General features: G+C 34.1%; 1 protein-coding gene across 1 annotated transcript; it reads right to left on the bottom strand.

Moving 5' to 3' along the window:
* Positions 1-12,760: 12,760 nt before the first annotated feature.
* On the bottom strand, positions 12,761-13,561 carry LOC126716466 (uncharacterized). The gene is made up of 3 exons (XM_050417293.1): positions 13,407-13,561; positions 13,251-13,294; positions 12,761-13,151 (listed from the first exon to the last, which is right to left on the bottom strand). The coding sequence occupies exons 1-3, from the start codon at positions 13,483-13,485 to the stop codon at positions 12,843-12,845; spliced, it is 432 nt and encodes a 143-aa protein (XP_050273250.1). The 5' UTR covers positions 13,486-13,561; the 3' UTR covers positions 12,761-12,842.
* Positions 13,562-14,454: the final 893 nt, after the last annotated feature.

Below are 14,454 nucleotides of genomic sequence, written 5' to 3' on the forward strand. Positions count from 1 at the left end.
GAACCCAAAAACCAAAGCTTTTCTCTTCTTCCTCAAACCAAAACCAAAAACCCAAGCTCTTCTCTCCCTGACCGAACTGAAAACTCTCTCTCTGAACTCGATCTCCCTGTGGCTTCTGATTTGTTTTAGTGGGTTTTGGTAATGGGTCATGGTGGTGGTGGTTTGTGGGTCTAATTTGGAGGCATGGTGGTGAGATTGGTCGTGAGGCATGGTGATGAGATTAGTGGGTTGGATTGCTGGGTTATAATTTTGTTTTGGTGGATGGTTGTTTTTGGTAGATGGTTGTGGTTTTGCTTTGTTTTCTTTTCTTTTCTTCCTATAGTGGGTTAGATCGGCCATCGGTGAGTGCTTGGTTGTGATTCGTTGGAGGATAGAAATGGTATCGGTGAGTGTGTGGTTGAGATTTGGTGGAAGAGGAAGGTGGCTGAGATTTTGTTTTTGTAGTGGTTAGTAGTTTATGTGGTGGTTGGTTGTGATTTTGATGGATGTTTATGGTTATGCTTTGGGTTTTTATTTTTCTTTTCTTCCTATAGTGGATTATGGTTGCCACGGTGGTGTCTATGCTTGTGGTGGTGATGGGTTGTGGGTTTTTGTTTTTTTTTTTTACATACGATGGGTTGTGGTTGCTACAGTGATGGTTGTGGTAGATGTGGTGGTGGTGGAGGAGGTGGTTGCTATAGGTTGTTATGTAGTTGTTTTTTATTATTTTAATGAATAGTTTATATTATTTAAATGAAGTAGTATAAAAGATAGAAGTTTTGGTGTTAGATCTATTTTAAAGTGAGGTGGTATAATAGATAAAGTAACTCTTTGAATTGTTAAAAGCTAAAATTTTTAAAATCTTTGACGTGAATGCTTTTACAACACACTCAACATCCCAAACTCTATTCTTTTACCACTTTATTTAAATATTATTTTTTTAATCTTTCTTTATTTTTTTTTTCCAACGGTCATAATTTTAAATAATCATCTTATTGTAACGGTCAGTTTTTTAAACTTGACTTTCCTTAACATATATATATTTTTTGAATGATCATATTTTTGGAAATTTGTTTTTTCATGATAATCATTTTTTATTTGAAAATTTTTCCCTTTTTCGATCAAATAGGTTCTTTGAAGAGTGACAATGGAAATTCATTTTTGCTTCAACTAAATTAAACTATCAACTTATCAAAATCCATTTATGCGAAATATAAAATATCAACCTGTCAAAATTCATTTACACAAAACATGAACTATTTTTGAAGAGTGACAATGGAAACTCATTTTTGCTCCAATTGAATTAAATTATCAACTAGTCAAAATCCATTTATGCAAAACAAAAACTGTTAACCTAAATATAATATAAACAATCAACCTATCAAAATTCATTTATGCAAAACATAAACTATCTATGAAAAGTGACAATTGGAAACTCATTTTTGCTCCAATTGATTTAAACTATCAACCTCTCAACCTATCAAAATCCATTTACGCAAAACAGAAACTATCAACCTTTCAAAATTCAGTTACACAAAACATAAACTATCAACCTGTCAAATTTTATTTACGCAAAACATAAACTATCAATCTGTCAAAATCTATTTACGCAAAACATAAACTATCTGTGAAGAGTTACAATGGAAACTAATTTTTGCTCTAATTGTTTTAAACTACCAAGGTAGAAACAAATTACTGTATAAAATATGATAAAACCTTGAAGACAACATTGTTAAGAAATTATCACCATAGATAAAAGGAACATAAGCAAAATAAGTTCAAAACAAGACATAAGTGTAGAAGATATGATATCAAACATAGAAAATACATAAGTATTTTATATAAACTAAAATGTTGTGATTACATAAGTGGAATATGATAACAAAATAATAAATCATTGCCACAACCTACTACCAAAATAAAGTTGGAACAATACATCATCTACATGTGTCAAACCTAAGCTTAGAATAAGCCACTACCAAAATAAGGTCAGAACAAGATATCATATACATATGCCGAACCCCAAGCCTAAAATAAGTTACTACCAAAATAAGGTACGAATAAGACATCATCTTCATATGCCAAACCCAGCTATTTACTCTAATTTTCGTCTTGCAAGGATTTGATCTTGGAGATTAAAAAAAAATGTATTTTTTTTATTTATTTAAAAACATGCCACTTGTATCCCTCATCTTTATTCTTTCATCATCTTTAATAATTTCAAGACGAAACCTTTCCTATTCAATATCAAATCATTGCTCATCCACTCGAACCCTTTCCTCTTTGATATGAAAAGCCTCTTTTTCTTGTTCAAGTGATTCATGAATATATTGCAATTTCTTTGCCAAGTATTCTCCAAAATCTTTCTCACCATCTTTTCTCTTTCGATTAGCCTTTTCAGCTTTTCTACCAATTGGTCTCTCGAGCACCATTATGTCATCATCATTACTACCAACTAGATCTATTGAACTCGGAGTATGAGGTAACCCTTTTAATCTTTTCTTAGGCATACTCCCCTTTGGTTGGTTCTTCAACACAAGCCAACAATGTTCAAATAGGAAAACTGCATTTTGGATGATGCTTTATATAGAGCCTTCACTTCATCCAACTATTTTTATTTTTATTTTTTATTTTTTTATAAATAGAACATAATTAGTATCTTCAAACTATTGGTAAATTAATATTGTGACACCATTGCATTAATTTATTCCTTCTTTTGGTCAATCGCACCATTTTGATTCTGAGCTTCAACTTTAGTTATGAACCCAGCAAATTTACTTGTCTCCCTATTAATTGTTCCCCATCGACTTGATAGAGGGGAAGAAGAATGTGTGGTTCCAAAGGTATTGTTCTTGCAAAAGTATTGCCAAACTTTCTCACAAAATGTCTCTTGCTTTTACTCATTACCATGCATGGCATCCATGCTAATGTTAAGCTATGTAAAGACAAGAAGGTTTTCTTCATCTACACTTAAGTTGCCACCCTATTATGTTGTCTTAAGGGTGACTATTTCAACTTCTGACAAAGAATCTTGTATGGTCATTGAAGTATTGTAAGACGCACTTAAAAATGGTACCACGAAATTGGAATCCGCTTGTAAGATATTAGCATATAGTTATATGTCTTCTTATGAATCCATCCCTTTTAAATAGGTAATGTAAATAATAACAGAACCTACTTAAAGACACTCCTACAAGGCACCCAAATCACAAAGAATATAAAATGATAAAATAAGACAACTAACTTAAGAAAGCATTTAAAATTTCTCCCATAATTAAATTCATAAATGTAAATAAGACAACCAAGAGCAAAGAGATCACAATACAGTTGGAACTTGGAAGAAATACATAGAGAATGGAGTTTTAACAATGGTGCATGGAGTTTTAACAAAACTAAATTCAAGAATCATTCATAAACAACAAAGGGCCATGTTTAAGATAGCATTCTTAAAACGAGCTACGTCAACATCACAAGCTATAATTGACTTCCCATTTACTAAGTTGCATTAAGCTTTCCAATGTTTTAAGCCGAACTCGTGGGGTAAAAAAAATGGTACTGTAGTGTGTCATTCCTCTGATTTGGTATTCAAATTATAGCATGAAAACTTTAAGAATTGACAATGGGAAGGAGTGTGTGAAAGCAATGTTAATGTTCTGGTAGGCTACTAAGAACTAGAACTAGACAAAGTGTGACAATTAAGGTTCAAGACTAAAGGGTCTCTCTCTCAATAGGTAAATTTAGATATAAACAAAAACTTAGTGTGTTAATCATTACAAAAGTAGGTCCCACATATTCTTGGCCAATTAGGTCACGATTATTTTGTAACTTGGTTTAGTAGGATTCAATTTTGGCTTAGCTACCGGTTTTAGTTCAATTAAAGGAATTTTGTAAGGGTTTAAAACTAAACATTTGGATGCATCCTAAACAAACCTATGCAATTACAACGAATTTCAATAAAACAAAAATTTTGGCTAAACATTAATTAATTCTACCTATCCCATACAAATAGGAACAAAATTAACCCCACTACTACACACCCCCTTCATGAAAACCAACACTACTACAATTAGTCTAATGGACCCACAATCCCAAATATAGTATCAATCAAATGAAAGATATGGATAGCGATACTTACTGGTAATTGAAGTTGAATCTGTGAGCAAACTTTCTAAATCAAACGATTGGTAAGCACCTGAAGTGTCCAATCTTGTGACAAAAAGCAACAATCTACCGTGATGAAGTTGAGATACTTAACCCTGTTGACCCAAACGATTGATGACCCAAACGGTGAGAGACTATCGCATTACTGAGAGGACCTAAACAAAACCCCCAACATCGACGGAGCTTCAATTTGAGATGACCCAAATGAAACCTTAACCCAAACTCAAAAACCCTTGAATCTTCTGTCTAAAGAGAGAGTGATAGTGTGGGCGCAAGGAAGTACGCCTCAGCCTTGGCATGGACCGAGTGGAGGGTGAAAAATGGAATCGCCACCAAGATTAGGTTTAGGAACCATATTGGGTGTTTTGGGCCACTCACTTACATACATAGGTCTGCATATCAGATTATGGGTCTAGAGTTTGGGTACGGCTTGGGAAGGTGTTAGGCACCCAAGACCACTTGGCTTGTGTGCCGGCCTTCATTATGTGTTGCTAGGCCATATTTGAATAAAGAAACTATTAAAAGAGCCGTAATCTTTAACCCTAAACATACATTATGCACTTAATTAAAATAACACACACAACGTGTTAAATACCATATAACAAAATAAAAGGAAACAAATAAAACACAAATCAAACATTATTTTAAAAATGAATAGATAACAATTAAATAAAACACACAAGGAAAATAAAGTAAACTAAACGGCAAAAATACCAAAATAAACATGGAAAATAATTAAACATAATTAATTAACCTAAAATAGAGTCAAACAATATCAAATAATATGTGAAAAATGATTAAAATAATAAAAACAAGATTTTTGTCAAATCTGGGTTCGAGGTGCATACGCATGGTCAAAACCATGCACATGCCTACTCAATGATGCGTACGCATCCTTTAGCACAAATCCTTAAAAATTACATTTTGCAAGTTGTAACAAACAAAGATATAACATGTGAGATCAAATAAACATGTTAGAAACCCTAAATGCTTAACTAACATAAAGCAAATAATATAAATATCAATATAAACAAATAAACATGAAACAAAATCAAGTAAGCATACCAAACTAACATAAAATAAATAATTATGTTAAACTTTACATAAAACCAAAAAAATAAAACAAGAACAACCAAAACAGATTATAAACAACCTAAAATCAAATTAACACATATAAAAAGAATTAAAAAAAATAAACAAATCAAATATAACAATTAGAAAAGACTATATTAATAAACTCATGTGAATCCTATTAAACAAAGAAGGAGTTCATGGAAAGACCACTCATCTTGCTTAAGATTATGAGTTTAGAGTTTGTTTAACCGATCCCTCAGTACCTACAACACAAAGATTAGATTGAAAGGAAAAAGATAATTGAAGAACACAATAATTGTTAGTAATCACAACTCAAGAACAAAAGGTTTTGTAAAACTAATTTAAGAATGTTGAGGGCCATTTGTGGAAGCCCAGGCAGGAAGAAGGCCCAATAATGAGGGCAACAAAAAACTGACAAAATAGATAGCAAAAACTCATTAGGCCCAAGCGGTAGGAATAATGGATCACAGGCCCAACAAATAAATAAATGGGTCTTGAAGAGGCAAGCGGGCTCAAAGAAGCCAGGAAAGAAAGATATAGCATCCCATGGGCAGTGTATGAGGTAGAAAAGTAAGAAAGGGTCGCTGCAGGCCCAAGGCAATGCAAACTAAGAGAGTAAGAGGTTTATGGCAGGCCCATGAACCCCAAAGATGAGAATAAGGTTATTGGGCCAAGGAAATCCAATGAAGTTGGTAAAAAGCCCATGGGAGTGTGGAATTAGCAAACGGACCGAGGAAGCCTAAAGAAAGCAATCGGGCCGTGGATGCCTAAAGGAAAGCCCAAAGGGACATAAGAGCCCATGAGTAAAAGCAAAACAGTGCCCATGACAGGCCACTGAGAAAAGGGATAAACGGCTGGCCCAAAAAAGAGGTACAGCAGGATTAAGTTATTACGGCAGGAATAACAGTTCAACGTTGCAGGAAATAAAGAAAATCAAAAAAGGGTCAAAGAAACGTAAGGCCCATCATCATATAAAGCCCAGCTCCTGAATGGAGTAGGAAACTAAAGAAAAGCCCACATGAAAGGTTAGAAAACACAGACAGAGAGTCTCCAGATCACGGCAGACGCATGAGCAGCAGGCAGACTCTTGGACATATCTGGGAGGGAAGCACGCGCAAGGCCCAGGCACCACCAGCCTGTACCCAGTCAATATAGGACATGGTGGGGCCATGGGCCAGAGGTAAGAGGTAAGGGGGGTATGGTTTGGTGGTGGGGAGAGGGGAAAATATCTATTTTACGGCTCCTGCCCAAGCCCTTTTGGGAGATACGTTCTGCTGGGATGATAAACCACCCAAAAGAGGCAAGTTTGAGGGAGAACCGTTGGGTGCATGCCTTGAGAGTAGAGAGAGAAAGTATTTATACCGTGGCAGGAAGAAGTGTTACGGTATACAGAGGAACAAAACAAACCTACCTCTGTCTGGCAAGGGTGAATGTCGCACAGACCTGGTGGTCGGCAAGTACGCCCAAACCAGATAAAAGCGGTTAAGGGGCAAAATGGTAAAATCTTGGTCATGGCAGGCACTATAAAAAGGCCCTTGCGGTGCCCTGAAAAAGGGACGGAAAAACAGAGCATTTACGAAGTAGAAAGAAAAACAGAGTAAAGAAAGAGAAAAAGATAAGAAAGACAAACATAGAAGAAAAGAGAGGAAACTAAGGGAAAAAGAGAGAGATAGTTCAATGGGCATGTACCAGTAGATCGGTTTCCCTCTCTCCCCCTTCAAATTCTGCTCTCTTCCAAAACGTAACAAAGATTATTTGTGGGCAATAACCATTCAGGTCCGACTCCCTCAAAGCCATTAATCCCCACGACAGGATCTTTTCCTGGGAGATTATTTGCATTGAGAAGAAGTGTTCTCCCCTCTTTGGCTTTGCTTCAGCAGACTAAGCTTAAAACTTGATTTATGTCTATTTGATTAGTTCGTATTATTTTCTTTTCTCTTTTACTTTCTCTGAGAATGACATTATCACAACTGTAATCATGCTTTATGCTTTATAAGTAGGGATTACATAGCCATTTGTTTAAATAATCAAAATACTCTGTTTTTTGTTATTGTTATTATATCTGTCTGCCGTAACTTGTCTAAAACAGTTCTGCTTGCTGTAAGTTTACTCCTGGCAGACAAGGCATAAGTTTGTGCACAAACCGGCCCAAGTTAAGTTACAATTGGGTCGACCCCAACTCCCTTACTCAGAAATATTCGAGCCCATCACCGCAGGAGGCAACCCAACACACCATACACAAAAAAAGGCCCCTACAAAGAACAAGTTTCTGGCTTAGAACTAACTAAAGAGTGGTTTTTCGATCATTAAAAAACATATTCAAGTCTGTGTGTGAGTTTAGAAAAGATGAACTAGGGTTTTAGAGAAGATGGAGACAAAAAAATAAACTCACTCTAGCTAGGGTTTTGATTGGAGACATAAGGTGAGTATTTATAAGTTAAAATTAGAGTTTTCAGGACTTTTTAGAGCTCTTTAGAAGTTTCCAAAGGTCTAGGGGCTGGCCCACATCAAAGAATGATGTTTTGAGCCCTTAAAAATGAAGTTCCACTACCCAGAAAATGAGTGTGCATATGCATCTTTCGAGTGTGCGCATGCACACTTGATTCATGCGTACAGATACCCTAAATTTTACTGCTCGAATGACCCAACTTCAAACGGTCATAACTCACTCAATATAAATCTAAATTAGGCAAATTTGTGTTTAAATTGAAGCCCATAATGTTTACTTTCCAATGAAATAAACTTCGCTTAAAAATTATTTGTGGATCAAAAGTTATGGTCAAAATAGTAAGCAAATGTCATTTTTCAGCATCGTTTTCAAAACAATTTGAGCACTTTTGAGTTGTGATTACTTCCAAACTATTGTGAACTCTTTAATTACCATTGATTGACATATTTCAAGCTCATCATTAGAGTTGGGGACCAAAATTTATTAATGAGTACAAAATGAAGTGTCTATAGATAGAGTGATAAAGAGAAGAGAAAATGGGTAGAGGGACAGTGTGCTAGAGTGCTAGGTTGAGCGGCATGGGGAGACAAAGAGTGATCAGTAGAGGCATAGGAGAGAAAGAGAAAGCGGCTTGGTGAGTTTTGGAGAGAGAGAGAGAGAGAGAAGATGATAAACTAAAGAGAGAGAAAGAAGGCATATATTTTAGGAGGATAGGGAATAAAAAAATATATTATTTTAGGTTTGGAACATTGCTACAGTGTTTTGTAAATTTAGGATGGTTCTGTAGCTAAGTTGTAAATTTCTTTACAACTAGTCTCCTGGGTAATGCATCTATTTAATGGTTTAATGCTAAAATTTAGCATATTCGGAGTTTTACAACTCTAGATATGAATGCTCTTAGCATTGGGTGTTTAAACACTCAAAATGCTTTTTTGGCACACTAAACAACAAAAAACAAGCTTCATTCAATGTGCCATTTTTAAACAAATTTACAAGTATGCTATAGTGTTATGCTTTTAGTATTCGTTACTATAGCATCTCTTAAACATTTTCTTTTATAAATTAAACTCTCTCTCTCTCTCTCTCTTGCATCGATCTTTGTGGGTTGTGGCTACGATTAGGTTGCGATGGTAGGGTTGATTTTGGGCTCGGTTTAGTTTTGGTGGTGGGTTTGTGATTTGCAATATGTTTGTGGTGGTGGGTTTGCATAGTGAAAAACTTGATGGATTTGGTTTGATTTAGGACAATTTTGTGGAATTTAATGGTGGAATGGTGATAATTTTGGGAATAATCGTTGGTGGGTTTGTGAGGAATTTGTATATTTTTGAATATTTTTGTGGTGGGTTTGTGGTTTTGCCAAAGGGTTGGTTTTATTTGGGTTTTGGTTGGAAAATTTGTGATGGATAGCTTGGTTTTTTTTTTTTTTTTTTTTAATGGTAGGGTTATTTTAGGTTATTTTTATGAGTGATGTTTTAAAATAAGAAATGAGATATATGGTGAATTATGAAAGTCTATTAAAGTAGCATTTTGTTGTGCTAAGAAGCATTTTTTTAGCACACCAGTTTCTAATGCTTTTAGTATTTATTGCTTCTCACGACAATAATTCTTCCATGGACTATATGAATGTCAATAAGAAGAAAATGCATAGGAAGACGTCTCATGCATCTTGCATATGTATCTAAATTTCTATCATTCCCTGAAGTTTGATTTTGAAAATCTTAGAGTGCCTTACATTACATCTAGTGGCATAGTTAATTATACATGAATTTATAATCCCAAAATTAAAAATTTTCTATTCTATAGGTCATGCTTCTTTCAAATAAATTATTGTATTATTTATCCCAAAAAGATAAATGGATGCTAACAGCCTTAAAACTCAATTGGTTGACATCTTCTGCATGCTTTCAATGGAGACATTTATGTTTCAAATCCCTCATCCTCTATTGTAAGTGTAACCATCAAATTATTTAAATAATAGAAAAAGAGATAAATAGATGAGATGAGTTAACTCTTTAATTAATATTCCAAAAATTATTATCTCATCTCGTTGGTTTTTTATTTATTTATAATTTAATAGTTGGGGAGAAAGGATTTGAACCCTAGTTTATTTAATAAAATGATACAAGAAATGAAGAATAAAGGGCCGATAAACCCAAGATAAGGTCTTAGAGCATTCATATCAAGCTCAGTACATTTTTAGCCAAATAGCTAGGTAATCTACTATTCACATACAACTATACCAAACTCAATACACTATCATTATTTTATTTCTATTTTATTTTATCTCTCAATTATTTATCATTTTTTTTTCTCATCCCATCCTTTCCAAAAACAATGAATGTTCTCTCAGCAAACAAAAACACAACCAAAAACACAAACGCCGCACTAGAAACTCATTTACACACACACACACACATCTTTTTTTTTTTTTTTGTCATTTCATCCTTTTCAAAAACAATGAATTTTATCTCTGGAAACAAGAGCACAACCAAAAACACAAACGCCACACTAGAAACTCATTTAAACATACACACACACCACTGCCAAGTCGCCGAATGGAAGGTTGATCTTGCTAGAGCACCAAATTTAGCCATCAGACTCAAGTGACAACCATATCTCGATGGAGCACTAGACCAATGCACGAGATTGATGTTATGCACCACCATGATCACTAAGTGCCCGTTTGGTTCAGCTTTTTGGGGCAAAAAGTCACAATTGCTTTTTCAAACTGTGATTTTTTTTTTTTTTTGGGGGGTGTTTGGTAAGACTTTTGGATGTTGCATTTTGGGCCCAAAAAAGAAATTTCTTTTCTTGATTTTTTGTATTGGACCCTTGGAGCTACGATGCGAAAACGCCATATGGTTTATAAATGTTACCTTTGGTCATTTTAAGTACTATCCCTAAACTACCCTTGTTTTTATTTTGAAATTCCAATTTTACCTAGATGTTACCTCGAGACACACATACCACTACACACTCTTGGTGCAATGGTCACCCCACAAGTATAAGTGCTTGTGGGGTGTGGGGAACAAGGCTAGAGTTCAAGTCTCCAAGAAGGAGATTCACATACATATACACTTAGATTAGGCTAGAGTAGAATTTCTACTTTGTATCAATATATATATATATATATCATTTTTTGGTAATTTATAACTTAAACATCCGCTTTTATAAGTGCTAGCTAAACACTCAGCTTAAAAAAAAAATGACAACTTTTACCGAACGCTCTACTTTAAATAAAAAATTTAATTTCATACCGCACTTTTTAAAACTGTCAATTTTTCAAAAAGCATAGTTTCAAAAAGCTAAAACAAACTCATCCTAAATCAACTCACCATTGGTTGGATTAGAAATTTCTCAACTTGACATTAGTGGATTTGGTTGAAAATCCCTCCAACCTGACCTTGCATACACGCTAAATAAGGATGTTAAATTAGATCGTCAGGTTGGGAGTGAAAACTGAAAGAAAAAAAAAATCATTTTTTAAAATCATAGGGTTATAATATGACAAGCGACATTGCAAATGTTGCACAATATATGATGAGCAATACTAGGACCATACCATTTTACACAACTTTGACCACAACTTGCTACGCCGCAAGTTGTGTACTACTAACTACTTGCAAGACAACTCACGATGTGGCGAGTTGTGAGTGGTAGCATTGCTCATAAATGATACATAAAATTCGAATAACATGTCTATCTTTTGTTACGTTGGAGAACACCATTACAGCAAGTATATTTTATAACTCCTATATTGTTCTTTTTTTAGCTAAAATACAGGGATATCAATAATGTAGGCAGGTCTTCTTAAAAAAAATATGTAAGTAGGTAGAGATGTCTTTTCTCATTTTTTATATTTAACAATTACCACTTACAACAACCAATAAAGTTTTTTTTTATCAATGAATAAGATATTTGAGATTCAAATTCTTCCTAAAAAAAACTAAATTGTTTTTTTTTTTTTTGTTGTTTGTTAGTTTGCCTGGCTTGTATTTGGATATTTCTGTTTCTTAGTCTTTTGAAAAAAATTTCAGTCATTTCTCATCAAAAACAAACAAACAAACAAATCTTGGTGTCTTCTAACATGATGATAAAAACAATTATTATAGAGTGGACGCTATATATAGGAGGTTTAAATTTCACTATATCTAAAAAATATATACTTCTTATATAGAAACAAACTTTCCTATCATTCCATTTTAATCCGCTACATGGTAAAGATAATGTATCTCATGCAAGTGCAACTATTGCATGTAGTCACAATCTCAAAACTTGGGAGATATAATTATTAATATGAACAATTATGGTACAAGGCTTTTCACTCATTATTATTTAGTTAAATTGCAATTGATAATTTGAATTTGATATACGGTATTAAAATTGATTCTTCCGAGGTTTAAATATTTAATTTTGGATAATGAATTTCTTAGATATCATAATTTCATAATACTTCATTTTGGGGCATAAAATATTTTCAAAGTAAATTTAAACTTTACTAGTTCAACTTGTAACCATTAAAGGAAAATTCGAAATCCGCCACTACAAGTAGGAATCAACCGAAAACCAAAACTTTTTTTTTTTTTTTGAGAAATGTCGCATATATATAAAGAAATTTGAAACAAGGAAACAAAACTTTTGGTTATGTAATTTTTTTTTTTTTTTTTTTTGATATACCAGACCGCCTGGGAATTTATTCAAAAAACGAAATCAATGAACATCACAAAACAAAAGAGGAGCAATGTCAGCAAGAAGGTCTCCCAACCAAACCTTGCGAGCCGACAACAGAACTAGCTTTCTTAGCTAAAGCAACAGCAACAAAGTTTCACAAGGAAACTAATAGTCTAATAGATCAAGTGTTTCATATCTTCGTACACAAGGAAACTAATAGTGAGATAAATAGATCTTAATCTTGAAATAATTATCAAACACAGAACTGCATCATTTTGCATCAGTCAAATCACCCCATATTATCATCACAAAATTCATCTGTGAGAACTATTCGCAACACTTATACATACAAGTACTTAAAAATTAACTAGACGAATTTATAAAAGAACAATAGAGAAGAGAAATACCAAATGACATACTTTATTCATTAACAATAATTACTAATTTTTCATTTTTCCTTTTTTTTTCTCTGCTAACTGATTTTTCATTAGTTATTCTTAGGTGGGTGGTGCTTTGGGGCATGGTAATCAGCATTGAAAGCTATAACACCTGCCTCATCAACCCCTTCAGAAAAATGACTAAAGCTTTTCTTACATTCAAAATTTGAGCCATTGTTCTCTTCACCCCCACATTTCCCAGCAACTTGGTTTGAACTTGAAATCATTGAGGTCCCTCCAACTGCATCATGCTCATTTTTCTTTTCCGGCTTCATGACATTGGCAATCGCCATTTTCCTTCCCCTGATTCCTAAAATATTGGTGGAAGCAGTTGCAGCCTTAAACTCACCGAGAAGTACCTGATAAATACATGAAACCTTTAATCAAATTTAAGCAAAGAATGAAACCTAGAGACTAATAATATGCAAAACAACATACCTATCAAAATATCTAATTACCTTTGAACTTGTACCAGCAATTAGTTCCGTGGCTGCATTATCATCTTTGAAGAAGAAAAAAAATAAAAATTTTCACTTAGATAAAGCTGCTAAAAATTTCATTGTATACACGAAAATACATATAAATATGAAAAAGTAAGAAGTCAAACTTAATACCTATGGTTGAATGTGCCAAGGAGAGCAATGAAGTACTGAGAAGTACAAACAAAAGGCATCCGAACTTTGTAGGCGTCATCTGTCTCTCTCTTAATTTTCTTCTTTGTATATGTATGTTTCCTAGTTTCAAAATGTAGCAGAGAGGATTAACTGAAGCAGGATTTGAGCTTTATAGAGAATTACAGGCACTTAGTTCCCTAGTCAAATATAGGAATTAACACAAGTCAAAGCTTGCTAGGACTATTGTTCCAACATCCACCTGCTTTTCCATGTATATATATATTTTAAAAATGATTGGTTATTAATTACAAATAGGTACAATCACACTAATATAAAAGCACGATGTGTCAGTTGGATTGCCAATTCGAGAATCTCAATGTAATTTAAATGAAAAGAATAATATGATAAACTGATATTTCGCATGATCAATGGTTCTAGAGAGAGAAAAAATCTTATTGATGTGCTACATTCGGTATCGTGGAATAGAAGATGAGTGTGTTTTGCGCCTGTCTGCCGCCATGCAATCAACGAGAAAAGGTTTGCTTGGAACACCGAGGTTGGCAAAGTCCAAGGCTAGCTCCAAGGCCCCATGCATGCTTTTCTATTCATTTTTTACTCCTTCATTAGCTAGCTAGTTTCATTGTTTTAGGCTAAGTAATCTTCGTTGACATGTACTTATATGTGAAACTTGTGACTATAATGGAAATAAGTTGAAGAACACGCCCTCATAACTTGCCCTGATCGGTTTAATACAGAGATGGCCAACGTTCCTTTTCTTTATTCCTTTAGTTTCTACACAACAAGCACATGCAGTTCCATATCTAGTCTGTGGAAAACGGGCAATTGTTATTAGACATACCAAGTTAATTGCCTGGAATCACTAAATAAACCATTATGGATTGGACCACAGAGTTGTTATGGAAACTATATATAGAACATAGGAATTAGCGGACCGTAAGCGTTCATTCCAACTTCATTTCAGTGGGTGTCCTAGAGGACTGTGTTTGTGTGTCTTACTATGGGGGGTGCCTAAACTATCTCACGTACT

Source organism: Quercus robur, chromosome 3, assembly GCF_932294415.1.
Source record: "Quercus robur chromosome 3, dhQueRobu3.1, whole genome shotgun sequence".
In the NCBI taxonomy this organism is placed as follows: domain Eukaryota; kingdom Viridiplantae; phylum Streptophyta; class Magnoliopsida; order Fagales; family Fagaceae; genus Quercus; species Quercus robur.

Excerpts from the sequence above, each read along its gene's own strand:
- LOC126716466 (XM_050417293.1), bottom strand. The coding sequence starts at position 13,485 with ATGACGCCTACAAAGTTCGGATGCCTTTTGTTTGTACTTCTCAGTACT. Across the intron at positions 13,295-13,406 it reads CTTGGCACATTCAACCATAG|ATGATAATGCAGCCACGGAA; the intron begins GTATTAAGTTTG and ends TCTTCTTCAAAG. Across the intron at positions 13,152-13,250 it reads TTGCTGGTACAAGTTCAAAG|GTACTTCTCGGTGAGTTTAA; the intron begins GTAATTAGATAT and ends TGTATTTATCAG.